Raw genomic sequence first — 19,062 nt, forward strand, 5'->3', positions numbered from 1 at the left:
ACCAATGTGATGGTCATCCCGTACTCAAGAGCAGATGTTTATATAGGCCCCCATGCACAGTCACTCCTTTGGCATGCAGTTCACACATTCCACAAAAATATAAGCATCCACCTTGTGCCGGGTAGTGGAGTGAACCAGACAGACACTGGCCCTGCCTCCGTGGAGCTCGTGGTCCACACAGGTACACAAACAACAATGAAATAAACACAAAACTGCAGCTTACAATGTTGACAAGTGCTAGGAAGAAAAAGGATATAATACTATGAGAAAGTATGAGGGACAAGGGGAAGAACCCAGTTTGGATTAGAGAATCAGAGAAGGCCTCTCTGAGAAAGTGACATTTGGGCTGAGAGACCAAAAAGGATTATCAGGGGCTACTCGGAGGGACAGCAGATTCTAGGGTCTGTGATGGGAGAAGTTCAGTGAGTCTAAGAGCCCAGGTCTATGCCCCGGAGCTCAGGTGGAAGGGTGAGCTCCGGACGTGCCAGATCTTTCAGGGCCTCAAAGGCTCTGGTGAGAAGTTTTAAGTTCTATCCTCACTCACAGAGGGTTATTTCCTCATGTGCTCTGTAACTTCGGAACGTGTGGTCCTAAGCAGCGGAGAATGCCATCTAGACGAGAAATGGGAGAGAGGATGGGAACTGGGTTGGGAACAGGTCCGGGATGGGTTTGGACAAGAGAATGAAGAGCTGGGTCTTCCTCACGTGTCTCGCTTTGTCCGTGATAGGGATCTTGCTTGCGGGAAGGGAAATGGGGCACAAGATGCCTTCTCATCGTCCCTGAGGGTCGAGCACATGGCATTTTGTTCCTTGGTCGATGGCTTTCAATTCACCGCCCATCACCTGCTTGCCCACAGTACTGGCTTGAGGAAGGAGTGTCTCTTAAAGGCTGATTAGGCCTGCAGTTCACAGGGCTGGTAGGGTTTTAGAACCTTCTGCTCAAGATTAACGAACTGCCGCTTGCTCCAGACGGCCTCAGGCGCGGGAGACTCAAGGGTTCTACGGCACTGACCCTCCCTGTCCCAGCAGCCCCCGCGTGCATCATTAGGCCCTGATTGGCTCCAGACGGATTCACGTGTGCTAACGGCATGCCTGAGGGGCGGGACTTCGCGGGGCGGCTTCCCCACGTGACCTCTGGCCGGTCGGACGTTGGTGAGGCTGGGGATTCCCAGGCCGCCTACTGAACTTGTTATGAGTCAGCCTGATGCGTTAGCCTTCCTCTCCCTTCGTCCCTTCACGGTGAGTCATCCAGTAGTTGTACACATGCTTATTCCACGCATCAGTGGGTGGATCCGGCGGGTCGGGAGGCTTTAAATCAGCCAATCAGTTCGTCCCTTATGGGAACAGGAAGTTCCCGTAGATAGTGAGTCGGCCAATCGATCACGTGATGCACTCGGCCAAACTCGAGGAGGATGTTCAGTTGTCTGGAAAGTAGCCTAGCAGAGACCTGCTGAGGCGGGCCCTGGTTGGCGCTGTGGGAACCCAAGACAAGGGGTAAGTCTGGAAAAGGAAATGATCATTTAGCGGGAGGGGAAAGAGGTTTCCTGTGGAGACAACCCGTGGCTGCACCAGGCCCTGGAGAAGGGAATGAGAAATTGGGAGAGATCGGAATTTTAAAGTCAGAAGGACCATTACACACTGGGCTATAACACCTTCTCATTTTATAGATGGGAGAAATGGGAGGGAAACCAGAAAGGGAACAGCACTTGCCTAAAACTTCCAGCGAGTAACCTGCAAAGCCCAGTGTGGAACCACCACAGAGCTCTCCTCAGTCTTCGACCTGAGGTTGTAAATAAATCACTATATTCAATTAGATTCTGAGAAATAATTTATAACTAGAATTTTTAATTTCAAAAACTAAAAAAACAAAAAAAAACAAAACAATCTAACCGAAGAAAGAACTAGACAATGCAAATCTCCCCTTTCAGTAACTGAGCAAGCAGATGAAAAAATTAGTAAGGATATAGATACCATCAACCAAATTGACTTAAGTGACATTTATAGAATATTCCATCCAATAATAATAGAATACATATTCTAGTCAAGGGCTCATGGAACACTTAGACTATGTTCTGAGCTATAAAACAAGCCTCAACAAATGTAAATGAATTGAAGTCGTATAAAGTATGTTTTCTAACCACAGTGGAATTAAACTAGAAACAAATAGTTGGAAAATCATTACGATTTGTGCTTGTACATTTTTCTTCAGTGAATATTTAGCAGACAAGAACCTTTCTAAGCTCTGTGGAGGACACAAAGATCTGTTTGATGTAGGGCTTTCTCTCAAGGATCTCACTCTTGGATAGTTCCCCTGGTAGGATATTTCATCAACTTCCCAACTAGACAAACAACCAAATGAAGAGGAAGCATGTGTGGTGAATGTAGCGGCTCCATCAGGCTGGCAGGGAACCAGAACCCTCATGCTGTTGTCAACAACATCCTCAGTCTGTGGTTTTGATCCTTATGGCTATCTCATGGTTGCCAGATGGCTGCTCCACCTCCAGCATCACATCCATATTCCAGGGAAAGAGAAGGAGGAGGAGGAGGAGCAAGAGGGGAAGGGGAAGGAGAAGAAAGCAACAAGCAGAAAGTGGTGTTAGTATCAGAAAAGCAGAACTCCCCAAAGTCTTCAGCATGGTTGATATTTTAAGAAAACAAGTCTCTCAAAGTATTTGCTTAATAATAAATCTAGCAGAGTCCAAGGTTTTTATTTTGCATCGTACATTTGGGAGAAGAGTACAATCCTAACAGATAGGTATACAATTTAAGAAAACAGAGTTGTCAGTTATAATGTTATTGGTACCAGAGCAAGAAATTATCAAGTAAGACAACTGGTCAGAATTCCATTTTATTTGGATATCATTTTCATAAGACATGGAATAATTTCTAATGTCTTTAGAGTCTCATAAGACCACTTTGTTTAAATTGTTCTTCCAAGGGCGGATTTGTATCAGCAGAGAACAGAACAAGTCAGTAGCAGTCATGAATATTCATACAAAACTGTATATTGCAAAGGAGAACATAAATTATATTCTTATAAACATTCTCGGTTTTGTACAATATCAAATCAGATTCCTTGAGCCCTTTTATAACACAGAACAATACCTTTTGATTTATAGCTGCAGGGGAAGTGAACATCTTTTTCAATTCTTTCTGAGACTTGTTTCCTTTATTATGAAAACTTATTTTTTTAAAGCCAGGCTCTGGAATTCCATTAGCTAGGATTATATGCAGAAAACAGTTCTTCAGAGCTCAATTGTGACGGTAAAGAAAATGTGGTAAAGGCTGGATAGGCTTTTATTTGCTGTCGATATTTTAATAGCCTTTTTCTTGTACTTGGCCCACTGGCCACAGCTTTGCCATAGAGCCACCTCTGGATGTACAGAAGGCAGAAATATAGTTGTTGGGTTTTTTTTAACTGGGGAATTAATCACCTGAACAAATTTGAAATAAAGGGATACACAGGAGAGTGGTTATCAGGGAGGACAGTTCTCAGAGTTTGTCTGAGACGTTGCCGTAAAAGAGATGGACATATAGGGGTGCTTAAGAGAGTCTGGGAAGGGAGACTTCTTTGTGGTTCTGGAGATCCTAGAAGGCTACTTGAAGGAAGTTAAATTTGACCTGGGCTTAGAAATTCTGAGAGACAGGATTTGAATGTGGGCAGAAGGGAGAGTTGCAGAAGGATGCCATGAAAAGGGGAGTGGCCTGAGTAAATATACAGAGACAGGAATGTATGGACCATATGTGGAAAGATACTTTTCTCTTTGTCAGGCAAAGAGTGGCAGAGCGTAGGGAAGGGAGCAGTGGAGATAGGCCAAGTGTGGGGCAAAATCATGGACAGCCTCAAATGCAAGGCACAGGGGTTTGGAATTTATCCTGTCAGCCATAGAAATGTCTTTTATTGCTCAAATACCTTTTTTTTTTTTTAGTTTATTTATTATTTGTTTTGAGAGAGAGAAAGAGAGTCGGGTGGAGGCAGAGAGAGAGGAAGAGAAAGAGAATCCCAAGCAGGCTCTGTGCTATTAGCGTAGAGCCCAATGTGGGGCTCCATCTCACGAACAATGAGATCATGACCTCAGCTGAAATCAGAATGCTTAACCAACTAAGCCACCCCAGTGCCCCATTGTTCAAATACCTCTTAAATATATCCCGTCCTCTCCACCTCCATAGCCACGGTTCCAGCTCAGGATGCATTATCTTTCTGTTAAACTATTTCTTTCTCCTTGATGCAGATCCATAGTGATCTTTGTGACACCCCATGGTTCAAACCTGTTCCCCCATGGTTCAAAAACTTTCTGTGGTTCCCATGATTTCCTAATCAACTTGGGAGAGAGGCCAAGCTTCTCAGCCTGGCATTTGAGGTCCTTCAAAGGGGGAGGACTCAGAGGTGACAGCTGGAGGGGAAAGAAGAAACACATGGTATTTGGACTCTAGAGAGACTCATGGAGACACTGCTCTATCCTTGAAGCTCCTCAGCCTCTGTTTCCATGAGACTCCTGATTCTCTAGGCAAATGGAACCTAAGAGTGATTGAAGAGACAAAAACCCCTAGTGGGCTATGAATTTACCTCTACCTCCACCTCATGCCACTTCCTGCTGACTCTCTCCTCATCCATTCCAAATCTTGCCCTCCACAACATACAGATCTGAGGCCAGAGTTAGCAGCAGGCTAGGACCTGGCCCTCTCTTTTCCCTGAGACCGTTAGTGCTGATGACATTGCCACTGTCATGGTTCAGTAAGTGGAATGAGAGGTAGGGTGGGAAGTGTCTGAGGAAGCCAAGAAAGGGTAGGGGTGAGGTGGGTATGGGTGGGGGGTGGAAGACAGGCAGGGCTGAAGTAAGGTGAAGAGGTTAGACATAGAGAATTAAGTACTTTATAAATAATAAATAATAGACCTCTTCCATGTGCATATTCTGTGACCCACTGTGGGTCCCATTTCATCTACCCAATAACTCCATGAGGAATTATTGTCCTCATTTCACAGATGAGGAAGCAGGCTCTGGGAGATTCAGCAACTTGCCTAGAAATTTCTCTGTTGGAGTACCCAGGTGTTCTGACTCCTAGTGCCATTTTAGTGCCACACCACTCTAGAACTTTAGTGATAATAAATGTATACACATCTTCTCTCTCAACACCATCATCTGTGTGGTGGGTGTCATTAAGTCACATCTTAGAGCAGAGAAATAGCATGGTGAATAACATGTGAAAAGCCAGTCCCAGGCTTGATGCTGTTACTCCTTTCTCTGTAACCTGGACCAATGCCTTTAACCTCTCTGAGCCCCAGTTACCCAATGTGTCTAAGGGACTATAATAAAATCATCATGAGGATGGCTTAAGCTGATTTCTATGAAGGTATTGAGAAATCTGTAAACACTTACGCAAGTCAGTATTACTACCGTAATTTTAAGATGGCATTGCTAGAAGTGGCCTCAAGAACCATGAAGTTCACCACCCATCCATTTTGTACAAGAGAGAGCTGTCATCTGGTAAATGAAGAAGGGAAGAGAACAATTGTTCACCTAAGAGCCAACAGCTAAGTTCCAATCTACAATTATTATAAGGCACCATGTGCATCTGGTTAATGTATCTCATTCTCACAACATTGCAGCACTGGTAATGTTGTGCCTGTTTTTCTGATTGAGAAACCAAGATTCAGAAGTGGGGCTACATGGCCAACTTCACAAGATACAATTACTACCAACAATAAGAACAACAAAAAACCCAGAAGACTAAATTGGGGTGGTGCAGTTAGGGGTCCACAAGACCACCCTCAGGTTCAATGATTCACAAGAAAGATTCCCAGAACTCAGCAAAAACTGTTATATTTAGTTACGGCTTATTATAGCAAACAAATGGAGATTGAAATCAGCAAGGGAAAAGGCATGCAGGGCAGTATCTAGGAGAGACCAAGAATGAGCTTTCAGTTGTCTTTTCCCAGTAGAGTTGTGCATACAGTATTTACTTCTCTTGGCAGTAATGCTTGGCGATATGCATTGTATTGCCAAGCAGAGAAACTCACCGAGCTTTAGTGTCCAGGGTTTTTATTGGGAGCCTGGTCCCACAGGCATGGGTGACCTTAGTCTCCAGCTACTTCAGAGGTCAAGCTGATACCACATGTGACCCAAGGTCCCCACCAAAAATCACACTGTTCACGTAGACTACCTGGCATGGTCCATTCCCCTAAGTAAATAGACACTCTTATCAGGTAAGACATCCCAAGGGCTTAGAGGTTACCTCCCTGGAGCTGGGCAAGGGCCAAACCTTTCTAGGGTAAGGTTAATCCTTTAATGTACACGTAGGATATTGGAGGGCACTAGCGTCAGTTTTTCAACTTGAATCTCTCTCCTACGGGGTTACATTCTGTGTTTTGGTGGAAGTCAAGAAGGTACCAGTGGAAGAAGTATAATCTTTTGAATATTTGAACTTCCCAAGGAATCCCCAAGCAATTCTGTGCCTGTGGCCTACTGGCTTAATAAAAATATCATGGGGGCGCCTGGGTGGCGCAGTCGGTTAAGCGTCCGACTTCAGCCAGGTCACGATCTCGCGGTCCGTGAGATCGAGCCCCGCGTCGGGCTCTGGGCTGATGGCTCAGAGCCTGGAGCCTGTTTCCGATTCTGTGTCTCCCTCTCTCTCTGCCCCTCCCCTGTTCATGCTCTGTCTCTCTCTGTCCCAAAAATAAATAAAAACGTTGAAAAAAAATTTAAAAAATAAAAATAAAAATAAAAATATCGTGTCCCCCATAGCTATAAATCAACTCAGTGCTACCACAGATGATAACACCAAAGGCACATTCCACACTATTTGGAATCTTGAAGCACAAGCGTGTACCCTGCTGATCCATAATGTACTTAAAAGGGACATCATGACACACTTATTCTGTACGGATATAGAACACAAGAGTTCTTCCTGTGGGAGGATATTGAACTCTCCATATCAGGTGATATTCAGTCTCATGCAGTGGGTGGTTTGTAAAGGAAGAACTCCAAGAAGACATATTGGTAATTGTGTGGTTTTTACCTCACAGGGCACTGGGCTTTTTAAACCTTAGGTATTTCATTTTTACAACAATAATACAATGACATAGGTATAATTGGTAACTTATGTTTCCAAGTAGAAATGGCAAAGAGAAAGGAAGTGACTTAGCTAACAACATCCAGCAGATAAGAGGTGGAGGCGGGAAATGATCACAGATCTGCTGGGAAGGGGCAGAGCTTGAGGGGAGAGTTGGATTGGGAAGGAAGACAGCATAGGAGCTGGCCCTAGGAGGTCTGGATGGGGGGACAGGTAAGGAATCATAGGCAATGTAGATCCTCAGAAAATGCACTCACCCTCAGTCTTCAGAGTGCAGTGTCCAGGTTCAAGCTCTTCCTCCTTCAGCAAGTCTCCTCCATTTGCTCACCTACAAAGTGCAGAGAAGGGAAATATACTTGTGAAAATCCAACAATCCCGGGTTCCATGAGGTTATTGGGGTGGAGGGGAGGAGTACCAAGTAAGCTAATGGGTGAGAAACCACTTTGTAACTTGGAAATACTGTGCATCAGTTAAATGTCCATGAGGATCCCTTGTTTCGGTCCCAGTCTGTCTTTCCCTTCAGACCAGACCCAGAAAGCAGAGCTCCACGACCTAGAGATTCTTGTGGCTGGAGATCCTGTGACCTTGACCTGTACCATCAAAGGCACCTGTGCAGAGAAACCAAAGCCCTTTTCCTTTCCTGGAATTGGCCCACTCTGTCCTCCAACACAGACAGCTCCAGCAACTCCTCCTCCTGGTGCCGCACTTCACCCCAAAGCCTCAGGATTATGGCACCACTCTCAGATGTTATTTGAACTTCTCCCTAGCTAAGTTGACCAGAAGTAGCATGGTCATGTTCCAGGCGGTCTGTAAGTGCTGGTGGGCAAAGGAAGACGCAGAGTCTCAGAGAACTGGTGGGCTCAAGAGAAATTCCTGAGTCCTGCGGTGGGGCTGGGTGGGAGGAGTCTGGGAAGCTGTCACATCTTCTCAGGGCTTCTATGGCTGGAAGGCCAGAGGTAAGAGCTGAGCCAGAGTCAGAGATAGACGAGGAAAGAGGATGTAGGGTAACTGGTCTGTGAAGTCCTACTCCTCTGGGCTTCCAGAAACTCTTTCCAAAGCTCCTTGAGAATCATGAATAAGGAAAAGGTTGGGTCCTGAAGGACGTAGAAAAGGGAAGTCAGGATACCTTGCTGATTGCTGACCTTCCCTACCCGTAGCACCCACTAGGCTGCTCTATTCATCTTGCTCCTTGGAGAAGACTCTACAGTGCAACTGTTCCTTCCATGGGATCCCTACACCCTCTGTGCAGTGGTTGATGGAAGGTGTTCCTGTGGATGTGAACAGCACAGACAACATCTTCCAGGTGACTTCCACCATAATTGGCCCCTGGACCAACAGCACCATCAGCCTCATAGGGGAGCCAGAAATAGTCATGAGTCTCCGCTGTGAGGGGAAGAACCAGTATGGAACCCATACTTCAAGCATCTTCCTCCTACCAGGTAAGTACACAGGGGACTACTGACTGAGCTAGAATGACAGCACCTGGACACCAAGATGAGGATAGGCACAGGGCCAGAGGGAAGAGGAGTAGCTCAGACTTCACAGCCTTAGAAGAAAAAACACTCTCACTTCCCTCTGATTCCAGATAAACGTTCAGTTTACAGTGTGTTCATGAAGGGGCTGATCCAGGGCATTGTGTATGGATCCACTGCATCGGCACTGTTCTTCTTCTTCCTTATCCTCCTTGCGTGAGTATCAGGTTGAAATTCATCATCAAGCCTTTTCCAACACCTACTACATTTATTTATGTCCCTTATTCCCTTCCATTCTTCTCCAGTATTTGCCTTAAGGTTATAAATTTCCCTCTAAGCACAACTATAGCTGCATCTCACAAATTTTAATATAAAGTATTTTAGTATCACTTGGTTAAAATATTTCTAATTTCCATTACGATTTTTTGACCCATGGGTTTTTTCCTCAGGCACAACAGCATTCTCTAATAATTCTCTTTTCTTTATTTCTACCTTAAATCCAGTAAGTGGAAAGAATATACTATGCATGATTTCAATTCTTTATTTTCTTTGTGGCACAATTTTTGTGTAGTTTTTATAAATATTCCACATAGGCTTAAGAAATGTATATTCTATATTTGTTGAAGGAAGTGTTCCATTGATATATAGCCTTTAAATCAGGTTTACTGATCATGTTTACATCTTCTCTAGTTGTACTGTGACCTCTACTCGATGCCCTTCTCTGCACGTCACCTCGCATCCCTGCCCCTTTCTCTCACCTGGCTGAAATTTAGTCATCATTTAGGGCTCAGCTCACAGCCCTCCCATCATGCACTCCAGGAAACTTTCCCTGGCACCTGGACTGGGTACGTTTTCAAGGCCCCCCCCCCCCCCCCGCCCAGGCAACTGGGCTTTCAGATATTGTCAGTGCTAATGGTTCTACTCTATTGTGACTAAGTGTGGATATCTTTTTTTGTTTGTTTGTTTGTTTGTTGTTGTGTACATCTGGCCTTTTTCATCTGTGATCTGGTGTATTTTATCAATTCTGGAAGTTTTTCAGCCATGACTGCATCCACCCTTTCCTTTCACTGTGGGCTTCTCATTTAATATTTCTCAGACTTTTTTTTTTCTCTGTTTTACCTCTTGCCCTGTGTCCCGTATTTTCCAGGGACGTAGACAAGTGAACAAGTGCTAGGTTAGAGGTCCATACAAGGGAGATACCAAGAGGACCCCACTGCTTCAGAATCTCCATCTTTGTAGGGGAGGGTAGCATCCATACCGCCTAGAAATCTTCCCACCCACCCTTGGGGAGCTTTCCCCAACAGACAACTCTGTCAGTATCACAGATGTTTTCTTTCTTTCCCCAACTCTCTTATCTCCTCCCCCTCACTCTCAGCAATAAGTTTTACCTACTTCATAGGAAAAAAAAGCAACTCCCCAACCCCTACAGTTATTGCCACCGGCACTGGTGATTTACTCCTTGCCTTTTTCAGAGAAAGAGGCATCCCTCTTCCTGTCCAAGGTTAGCCTCACCTCCTTTGCCTGGGAATCCATCTCCTCCACACTCCATTAATCATCCCTTCTGTCTCTTAAATTTTCAATCATTCTTTCTTTACTGGCTCTTTCTCTGAAAGATATAAACATGCCCAAATCTCTCCTGCGTCAGCCCCACAAACTCCTCCTATGTACCATCCAATTTTTTTGAGAGAGAATAGCTTATACCCGCTGCCTGATTCTCCTCACTCTTACATTCTTCAATCCCTTGCTGTCTGCTCTCCAGCACCAAGCCACTGAAATGGCACTGTCTGAGGCAGCCAGTTATCCTTGCTCTCAAAATTATTCTCAGGATCCAATGGCAGATGTTCTATATCTTTCTTGTTCACTTTAGGTGGCGTTTATGATTCTGGTTGGGGTGGGGGTAAGGCCCTCCTACACATGGGGTGTTTTTTTTTTTTCACAGCGAAGAAGTATGGTGAGGCTGTCTGCTGAAAATGACGTGGGTGGGGGCAGGGGTGGGGGGAAGGGATCAGGAAGAATGGTAATGACGGTGAGGTGGTTGGAATGGCCACTGAAGAGAATGAGTGGGATCCACACAAGAGCAAGGAAAACAATTGGTGACCAGCAACAGAGGCCCAGTGGTGACTGCAGGTTGCTCATTGTTAGCAGCACCAAGCATCATTGCTATGTCATGTTTCCTCCCAGCAGCTGTCATTGGAAGAAAAGGGGTGAATGGCAGCATTGATCTGGGTTCGGGTCTTTACAGGCAGGGTGCCATGGAAGGGTGACAGGATGGGAGACCAAAGAGACTGTGGAAGCTGGAGGGAGAGGGCACTCAAGTGGACAGCTGTTGTACCCGGTGGGGCGGGCGATAAGGAAGAGAAACCAGGAGGGCCTTCACAGGCATAGAGTGTGGCGTCTTGGATCTGAAGCCTCCATCTGTGAGATCAAAAAACAGAAACACAAGACTAGATAAGAGCCCAAGAAAGCTGAACAGAACAGGGATTCTGGGTGGCTCAGTCAGTTGTCTGACTCTTGGTTTCAGCTCAGGTCATGATCTCATGGTTCATGAGACTGAGCCCCACATTGGACTCTGTGCTGCCAGCGTGGAGCTTGCTTGGGATTCTCTCTCTTCCCCCTCCCAACTTTCTGCCCCTCCCCTGCTCACGTGCACGTTTCTACTCTCTCTCAAAATAAATAAACTTAAAAAGAAAGCTGAGGGGCGCCTGGGTGGCTCAGTCGGTTGAGCGTCCGAGTTGGGCTCAGGTCGTGACCTTACAGTTCGTGGGTTCGAGCCCCGCGTCGGGCTCTGTGCTGACAGCTCGGAGCCTGGAGCCTGCTTTGGAGTCTGAGTCTCCTTCTCTCTCTGTCCCTTCCCTGTTCATGTTCTGTCTGTCTCTCTCTCTCTCAAATATAAAATAAAAAACACAAAAACATTTAAAAAAAAAAAAAAAAAGAAAGCTGAATAGAACAGAACTAGGCAGAGCATGGGGTTATTATGGTTTAAACTGTCATAGGTGGGAGTTTCGACAGATGATGCATATGGGATAATGGTTTAAGGAGATAAGTCACATTAGTCAGGACTCTTCCAGTTGTGAGTGACAGGAGCTGAATTCAGCAAGCTCAAGGAACGAAGAACAGTTATTTGTTGCTATATCACAGTCCCCTAAACTTAGCGACCTTAAACAATGGGGTCCCACCTGAATGATTCTTCAGCTTCCGTGGTATCCACAGAGGTCACTTGGTATTTATCTAGCGGCTGGGCTGGCTGGGCTGGAAAGTCCAAGATGCCTTCATTCATGTGCCTGACATTTTTCTGGGGACAGCCAGAAGGCTGGGCTCATCTGGGCCCCTCTCACTTTCCATGGAGTATCAGGGCCTCTTTTATCATGGTCTCTTCCAAGGCAGAAGTCACCAGCCCTCTTTAAGGCTATGCCTGGAATTAACAGAGTGTCACTTCCATCATATTCTCTTTGAGCAAGTCATAACCTAGCCAAGATTCAAGGGGAAGAGAAAACTTGAGACCCCATTTCTCCATGGGAAGAGTGCCAGAAACTTGCAGCCATCTGTAATCTGCTGCAGGAACATATTGACCATCTGTTAAGTCGAAGACTTCAACAGCAGAGATTCATTTTCTCATGGTTCTGGAGGCTGAAAGTCCAAGATCAAAGTGCCAGCAGGATTGGTTTCTCCTGAGACTCTTCTCCTTGGCTTGCAGATGGCCACCCTCTTGCCTCTTCACCTGGTCATCCCTGTGTGCAAGCACACCCCTGTCTGTCCCTCTTACAAGGACACCAGTCATATTGGATTATGAGGGCCTCATAATTGAAATTGGGTGCCTCAATTTAACTTACACCTCATTGAAGCCCCTATCCAAATACAGCCCTATCAATTAGGGCCCATCCATATGATCTCATTTTACCTCAGTTACCTTTTTTTCTTCTAATTTTTTTATGTTTATTTATTTATTTATTTTGAGACAGAGAGCAAGCGGGGGAGGAGCAGAGAGACAGGAGGGAGAGAGAGAATCCCAAGCAGGCTCCGCACTGTCAGCATAGAGCCTGATGTGGGGCTCAGTCTCACAAACCATGAGATCATGACCTGAGCCAAAATCAAGAGTTAGATGCTTAACCAGCTGAGCCACCCAGGCACCCCACACATGACGTTATTAAGAGTCTGCTGTCTCCGTGTCTTTGTTCTGCTTCCTTCTGTGTTCACTTGACCTCTGGAGGCTCTTTCCTTCCACCTTGTGGCAAGATGGCCAAAGCAGCCCCATGATTATATTCTCTGATCTCAGCAACTCTAGCTGAAATAGAACTTGTCTTCTTCTTGGTGATACATCAATCCCAGAGAAGACTCTGATTGTCCCTGCTTGAGTCACAGGCCCATCCTCAACTAATGACCTGTCCAGGTGGATAAAGTACTTTGGTGGGCCAGTCCTAAATCTGTGTACTGTGCTGTTCCAGTCCCATGGAAACCATAATTAAAGCTCCTACACATGCTTCCCCCTCACTCCTTCCCCTTCCTGACTGACCCCAGTGCTTCCCCGTGTGGCCTTGTGTGGCACAGGGTGCCCCCTCTCAGAAACTTTGAATAACAAAGTGTCTTCAATGGCAGTCATCCCTCAATTTGTTGGCTTCACCATACCTGAATACAAACAAAATCTCACGTGCATGCCCACTCCTTGGGAAGAGCCAGACTGGGCACAGCAGGGGAACCAGTGAGCAGGGTGGTTGCCATTGCCAGGGCAAGAAAGGAAGGGACCAGTCGTGTAATCAATGGTACGTCTTAACAACAGAGCACTGTGCAGCTGTAAAAAAGACGAAGGAAGCTCTCTGTGTACTAATATGCACACATATGCCAAAAATACTAAGAGGAAAGGTGCAAAAAAGATTTGTCTAGGAAAAAAAAAATCGTATACATATTGAGACATTAGAGGGCTGGAAGAGAAGCTGAGGAGAGGCACAGCTGTGGAGGGCCACTGAGCGGGAGGGCTGGGACTTTGTGCTGGGAGTGCTGGGGAGCCATGGGAGGGCCAGGAGCAGGGGAGTTGCAAGCCATCTCTGGGGCATGAGGCCAGGAAAGAGGCTAGGAAGAGGATCCAGCTCAAGAGAATAGGGATTTGTATCTGCATTTGATGAGGGCAGTGCAGTGCTGGTCACAGAACCAGCAAATGGAGGGAAAATTGGTCTTCTGACCCCCAGCCCAGGGAACGGGGAGGGGGTGGGGGGAGACTAAGCACAGTATTAACCACAAGGCTTGTTGCCCTAGAATGAAGATTCTTAAATGGTGGGAGGACAGTCACATTCCCAAGGCCAGAGAGACCCCAGTTATCCAGAAGCCAGAGCTGCCGGAGGAGCCAGAAACAGCCGTGGAGTCTGAAGCCAAAACCCCTGGGCCTCAATTGGAAGTAAGTCCCTGGGCTCGGCAGGGCCACCAGCCAGGCTGCTGCACAGCTGACGCCAGCTGATCTCCACAAGCTGCCGGAACTCACCCACTGCCTAGCAGCACCACTGGGGGACACTGGTTAGAAACAAGGATTCTCAGGGGTCCCCGGACCTGTGAACCCAGCCCCCCAGGGTCAGAGCCTAGAGGGCGGCAATCTCTCCTGCGCATTGCGAGTCGTGGCCATTGGCAGGGCTGGGCCTGAACAGAGTGTCTGTCTAGTTCCTCAAGCCAAGTCTGTGCCCTGGATGGTGAGGACCCTGAGGGGCTCCAGGCCCAGCCCCTGCCCCACCTGGGGAGGCACCCTTGGCCACAAGTGGCTGCTGCCCTGCCGGGAGAGAACAGTCAGTACCAGAGAGTGGGGCCTTCTCAGTCTGCTCGGAGCTGTCCTAACAGAGTACCACAGACTGGGGAGCTTAAACCACACAAGTTTATCTTCACAGTGCCAGAGGTCAGAAGGCCAAGATCAAAGCGTCTGCAGGGCTGGCTCCTTTGGAGGCCTCTCTCCCTGACTTACAGACGGCCACCTTCTCCCTGCGTCCTCACGTGGCCTTCCCTGTGTGCATCTGTGTCCTAGTCTCCTCTTTGTATGAGGCCACCAGTCATAATGGATTAGGGCCCACCCTAATGGCCTCATGTTAACTTAATCATCTCTTTATAAAGGCCCCGTCTCCAAATGCAGTCGCCTGGTGCTGGGGATTAGGGCTTCAACATATGAATTTGGCAGTGGGCGGGCACAATTCAGCTATTTGTATCCTCTGTTGATGGGGACCCAGAAAGGGGAAGGGCTTGGCCAGGGCAGGGGAACACCAGGACCTGGTTTTCTCACAGTCTAGGGCTCCCGAGAGAGGACAGACCATGGACAGACAGACTCCCAGACGGATCAAGACACAGGCATGGATCGAAGATGCGGAGACCGACCGGCCCAGCCAGACCTCACAGACCTACAGGGCAGGAGCAGCCACTTTGTCTGAGACCCTAAGACCGGAGACCACTGCTAGGAGCTCACGCATTCCCTGGGCAGACATCCCCCCAAAGACTCCTGGGTGCTGGGCCTCTTGGTCAGCCCCCACCAGGGACACACCTGCTTCCTGCCCTTGAGCCACACGGTCTGGGCCGGCAGGCGGACGTGCAGGAGCACGGAGGACGGACAGAGGAGCCTGGGGGGAGGCAGCACTCGGAAATGGGCTAATGCTGTGGCAGAGGCCACACGGGCACTGTGACCCAGAGTGACCGGTCACCCTCCTGAGGCCTCGGGCGCTGCCAAGCAAATCCGCCCTCGGCGTTCTGCAGAGAGAAACGGGGAGCTGTGGGAGGGAAGCGCCCGAAACACTAAAGAAGCCCCAGAGGCCTCTCTGCAGGGACACTGGGGATCATGAAGCCCGTCCTCCACACCCCGACATTGCAAACGGGGAAACCGAGCCTCAGAGTGCCTCAGGCCACACAGCAACACTGTGCACTGCTCAGGACCCCTCCATCCCAGGACCTTTGATCCCTGGAGCAGCTCTCCCTGTCCCTGGCCATTTTCTCCTGCACTAAGATTCTAGTGCACAGGTTGCAAAATCAAAAGCCCACATTGGCCCCGCAGGTAACAAAATGGGTGCCGTTGGCCTGGTGGGGACCTGGTCCATCTTGAGAGCAGGCTCCCCACCTGAAGGGGGTGCCAGCAGCAGCGAACTCAGCTCCAACTCTTACCTCCCGGCAGGAATGAGATCTGAACTGCTGGGTCTTCTGGTTTTTGTTTTAATGTACCTGTCATCTACCTGTGTCGATCTATCTATCTATATCTATCATCTATCCATCCTCTGTCTATCTCTGTATTTTCAGAAGAATCCAGACACCTAGATTCTAGTGTGAAATTTCTGGATTCACACACATTAGTAACAGTGTTTAAAAAGCACCATGGGTCCTGGGGCGCCTGCGTGGCTCAGTCATTTAGGCATCCAACTCGATTTTGGCTCAGGTCATGATCTCATGGTTCGTCAGGCTCTGTGCTGACAGTGTTGGGATTCTCTCTCTCCCTCTCTGTCCTTTCCCACTCGTACACTCTCTCTCTCCAAAAATAAGTAAACTTAAAAAAAAAAAAAGACATTATAGATCCATGTAAAGCCCTGTGTGGACCTATCACTTGCAAGTCTGATCAGAAGCATAGACCTGGAGGAGACACCTTTTCTCTAAACACACCTCCTGCCCAAAGGAGGTGCGGTCATTCAGAATGCGAGCGCCTTGCCCAGTGGAAACAATCCCCAGACCTTGGGAAGAGGCTTGGGTCTGGAAGAATGAGGAAGAATTATTTGGGTGGAGAAGGACATTCCAGGAATTCGTCCACTCGTCTGCCACAAATGACTGCAGTGGCCCCATGTGCCAGGCCCTGGGCTGGGGACACAGATGAGTGAGGTCCAGGTGCTGCGCAGCCAGGGCTGCATAGGGGGAGCCTCTGGAAGGGGGAGGGACAGGGGCCAGCCCTGGGAAGAGAGCGTGTGGCCCCAGCTGGGAGCCGGAGCATTGCCGTCGCGCTGGGCAGACGTGCTGGGGGCAGGGGAGCCACAGGAGGGAAGCTAGGAGGCAGGAGCCCTTGCGCTCCCGCAAGAGGGCGACGACAGGGAGAAAGGAGCCGGGCAAAACGCCACCGGCTGGGCCCGAGGAGTCACCCAGCCCGCTCTCCAGAGAAGCTAGAAGGACTGATGCTTGGAGGGCACACATGGCAAGTTCAACTTCAGCGGCCAGCGGGTTAAGGACTCCCAGACACACGAGACACAGGAAAAACGGACTGTCCCCGTGGGGGAGTGGCAGGGTGGGGGTGGCGGGGGCGGGAGCCCGCAGCAGCTCCACAAAGATGAGGTTGGAAAACGCATCCCCGGCCAAGGAGCGGCTGCAGGGCCGACCTCTTTCTCCAGAGTCCCTGGCTCCCCATCCATCTCACACGCCCTCCCCCAGCCCGGTTCCAGGCTCAGTTAACCCCTGGTGTGCCCGCACCGAGCTGCGCTTGGAGGATGGAGGACAGGGCTGCCACCGTCCCTGCCTCTCCAGCGGAGGGATCCCCCGCGGTCACTGCAGCAGGGCGGAGAGAGCATGGAGCTTCGGGATCAGCCGCCGCGCGCCGCCGGGGCTGGGCTACCTGTGCCGGGACCCCAGCGCTGCCCTATCCCCAGCTTCATCTGCGGAATGGGACCATAACCTCCTGCGTCGCTGTGAGGGGGGAACGTGTTCCCGGCTACCTGGCACCGCGGGACGTTGAGGGCCCCGGCTGGCAGCTCTCGTCGGTTTGAGCTCTTTGCTCCAGGTCCTGTTCTAAGCCCCTCAACATCCTCCCATTTGTATCCACCAGAGTCCAGCCCGGGAAACAACCAGTAGCCGGTCCATATGAAGAGATTTATTGTGGGGCGCCTGGGTGGCTCCGTTGGTTAAGCGCCCGACTTCGGCTCAGGTCATGATCTCGCAGTTGGTGGGTTCGAGCCCCACATCGGGCTCTGTGCCCGGACCCTGCTTCGGATTCTGGGTCTCCCTCTCTCTCTCTGTCCCTCCCCCACTCACACTCTGTCTCTCAAAAATAAACAAACATTGAGAAAAAGAGAGATGTATTGCAAGGAATTGGCTTATGTGGCTGTGGGGCTGGCTAGGCACGCCTGACATCCGGAGGGCAGGCCGTCAGGAGGCTCTCCGGCTTGTGAAGCTATTGTCCCCCAGCCGAATTTCGTCTCCTGGGAATCCAATCTGCTCTGAAGACCTTTCAACTGATTGAATCAAGCCCACCCAGATTATTGAGAATTATCTCGACTGATTAAAGATGTCAGTCACACCCATGAAATACCTTTCGGGCAACACTAGGTGGAGGTTTGACTGATGGGGACCTCTGGCCCTAGCCAAGTTCACGCGTAAAACTGACCCCACCGTTTGATCCCCACCCCAGTGCTGGGAGGTGGATGCTATTATTATTTCCATGCTGTGGGGAGGGACAACAAGACTCAGAGAGGTTAAGGAGCCTGCCTGATGAGCACAGATAGAGACATGGGAGCCAGTGCTCGGACACCCCCTACCCGCCCTGCCTGGGGCAGTGAGTATCTTCAACTGATATTAATAACACCCAGCACATTTCCAGGGACATGACAGTGGCAGTTACAGAGTGGGTGATCGTACCTGACCTTTCGTGGGGAGGAAGCTGGTGAAGAGGGTAAGGAGTTATTCTTTTTTTTTTTTTTTTTTTTTCCTTTGAGAAAGAGAGAATCCCAAGCAGGCTCTACACTGTCAGCACAGAGCCCAATGCAGGGCTCGAACCCATAAACTGAGAGATCATGACCTGAGCTGAAACCAAGAGTTGGATACTTAGCCAACTGAGCCACTCAGGAGCCCCAGGGGTTATTTATTCTTTTAAAAAATGTATAGAGGAGCTCCTGGGTGGCTCAGTCAGTTAAGCATCCAACTTTCGATTTCGGCTCAGGTCATGATCACATGGTTCGTGAGTTCGAGCCCCACATCAGGCTCTCTGCTGTCAGCACAGAGCCTGCTTGGGATCCTCCGTCTCCCTCTCTCTCTCTGCCCCTCCCCCGCTCAGGCTCTTTCTCAAAATAAATTTTAAAACTTTCGAAAAGTGTATTGAGAGCCTGCTATGTGTAAGGGACTGGGGACGTGGTGCTGAATGAGACAGAGATGGTCCCTTGGGGGCTCCCTTGGGGAGCTTAGAGCCTGGTAAGGGAGAAAGCCTGGGCAAGGTAAGCAGACTAGAATAAGTAAGCAGGATGCATGACAGGTAAGGGGAGGTAGGGAAAACAGTGGGTGTCCCTGCTTGGCCAAGGGTGGCCGTGGAAGGCCTCTCAGAGGAGGTGAAGATCTTGGAAGAAGAGAATCCGGGCAGAGAACAGAGGTGAGCAAAGGCCTGGGGGCTGAGTGCCTGGTGTGTCTGCAGAGAGGAAAAAGCCAATGCAAGAATTCTCCAGGAGGGGGGGGGGGGTGCCTGGGTGGCTCAGTGTGGGTTAAGCATCCCACTCTTGATTTCAGCTCAGGTCATAATCTCATGATCCATGGGTTCGAGCCCCACATCGGGCTCTGTGCTGACAGCGTGGAGCCTACTTGGGATCCTTTCTCTCCCTCTCTCTCTGCCG

The 19,062-nt window shown here is 48.9% G+C and overlaps 1 protein-coding gene across 1 annotated transcript; it reads left to right on the top strand.

Moving 5' to 3' along the window:
• Positions 1–1,121: 1,121 nt before the first annotated feature.
• Positions 1,122–15,918, top strand: LOC121018986 (SIGLEC family-like protein 1). Its single transcript, XM_040458137.1, has 6 exons — positions 1,122–1,238; positions 7,594–7,879; positions 8,228–8,509; positions 8,656–8,758; positions 13,790–13,928; positions 14,795–15,918. The coding sequence occupies exons 2-6, from the start codon at positions 7,858–7,860 to the stop codon at positions 15,062–15,064; spliced, it is 816 nt and encodes a 271-aa protein (XP_040314071.1). The 5' UTR covers positions 1,122–1,238; positions 7,594–7,857; the 3' UTR covers positions 15,065–15,918.
• Positions 15,919–19,062: the final 3,144 nt, after the last annotated feature.

The sequence above is a fragment of the Herpailurus yagouaroundi genome, unplaced genomic scaffold, assembly GCF_014898765.1.
Source record: "Herpailurus yagouaroundi ecotype Mexico unplaced genomic scaffold, PumYag 220, whole genome shotgun sequence".
Taxonomy (NCBI): domain Eukaryota; kingdom Metazoa; phylum Chordata; class Mammalia; order Carnivora; family Felidae; genus Herpailurus; species Herpailurus yagouaroundi.

Excerpts from the sequence above, each read along its gene's own strand:
- LOC121018986 (XM_040458137.1), top strand. The coding sequence starts at position 7,858 with ATGGTCATGTTCCAGGCGGTCT. Across the intron at positions 8,759-13,789 it reads TTCTTCCTTATCCTCCTTGC|AATGAAGATTCTTAAATGGT; the intron begins GTGAGTATCAGG and ends TTGTTGCCCTAG. Across the intron at positions 13,929-14,794 it reads CCCCTGGGCCTCAATTGGAA|TCTAGGGCTCCCGAGAGAGG; the intron begins GTAAGTCCCTGG and ends GTTTTCTCACAG.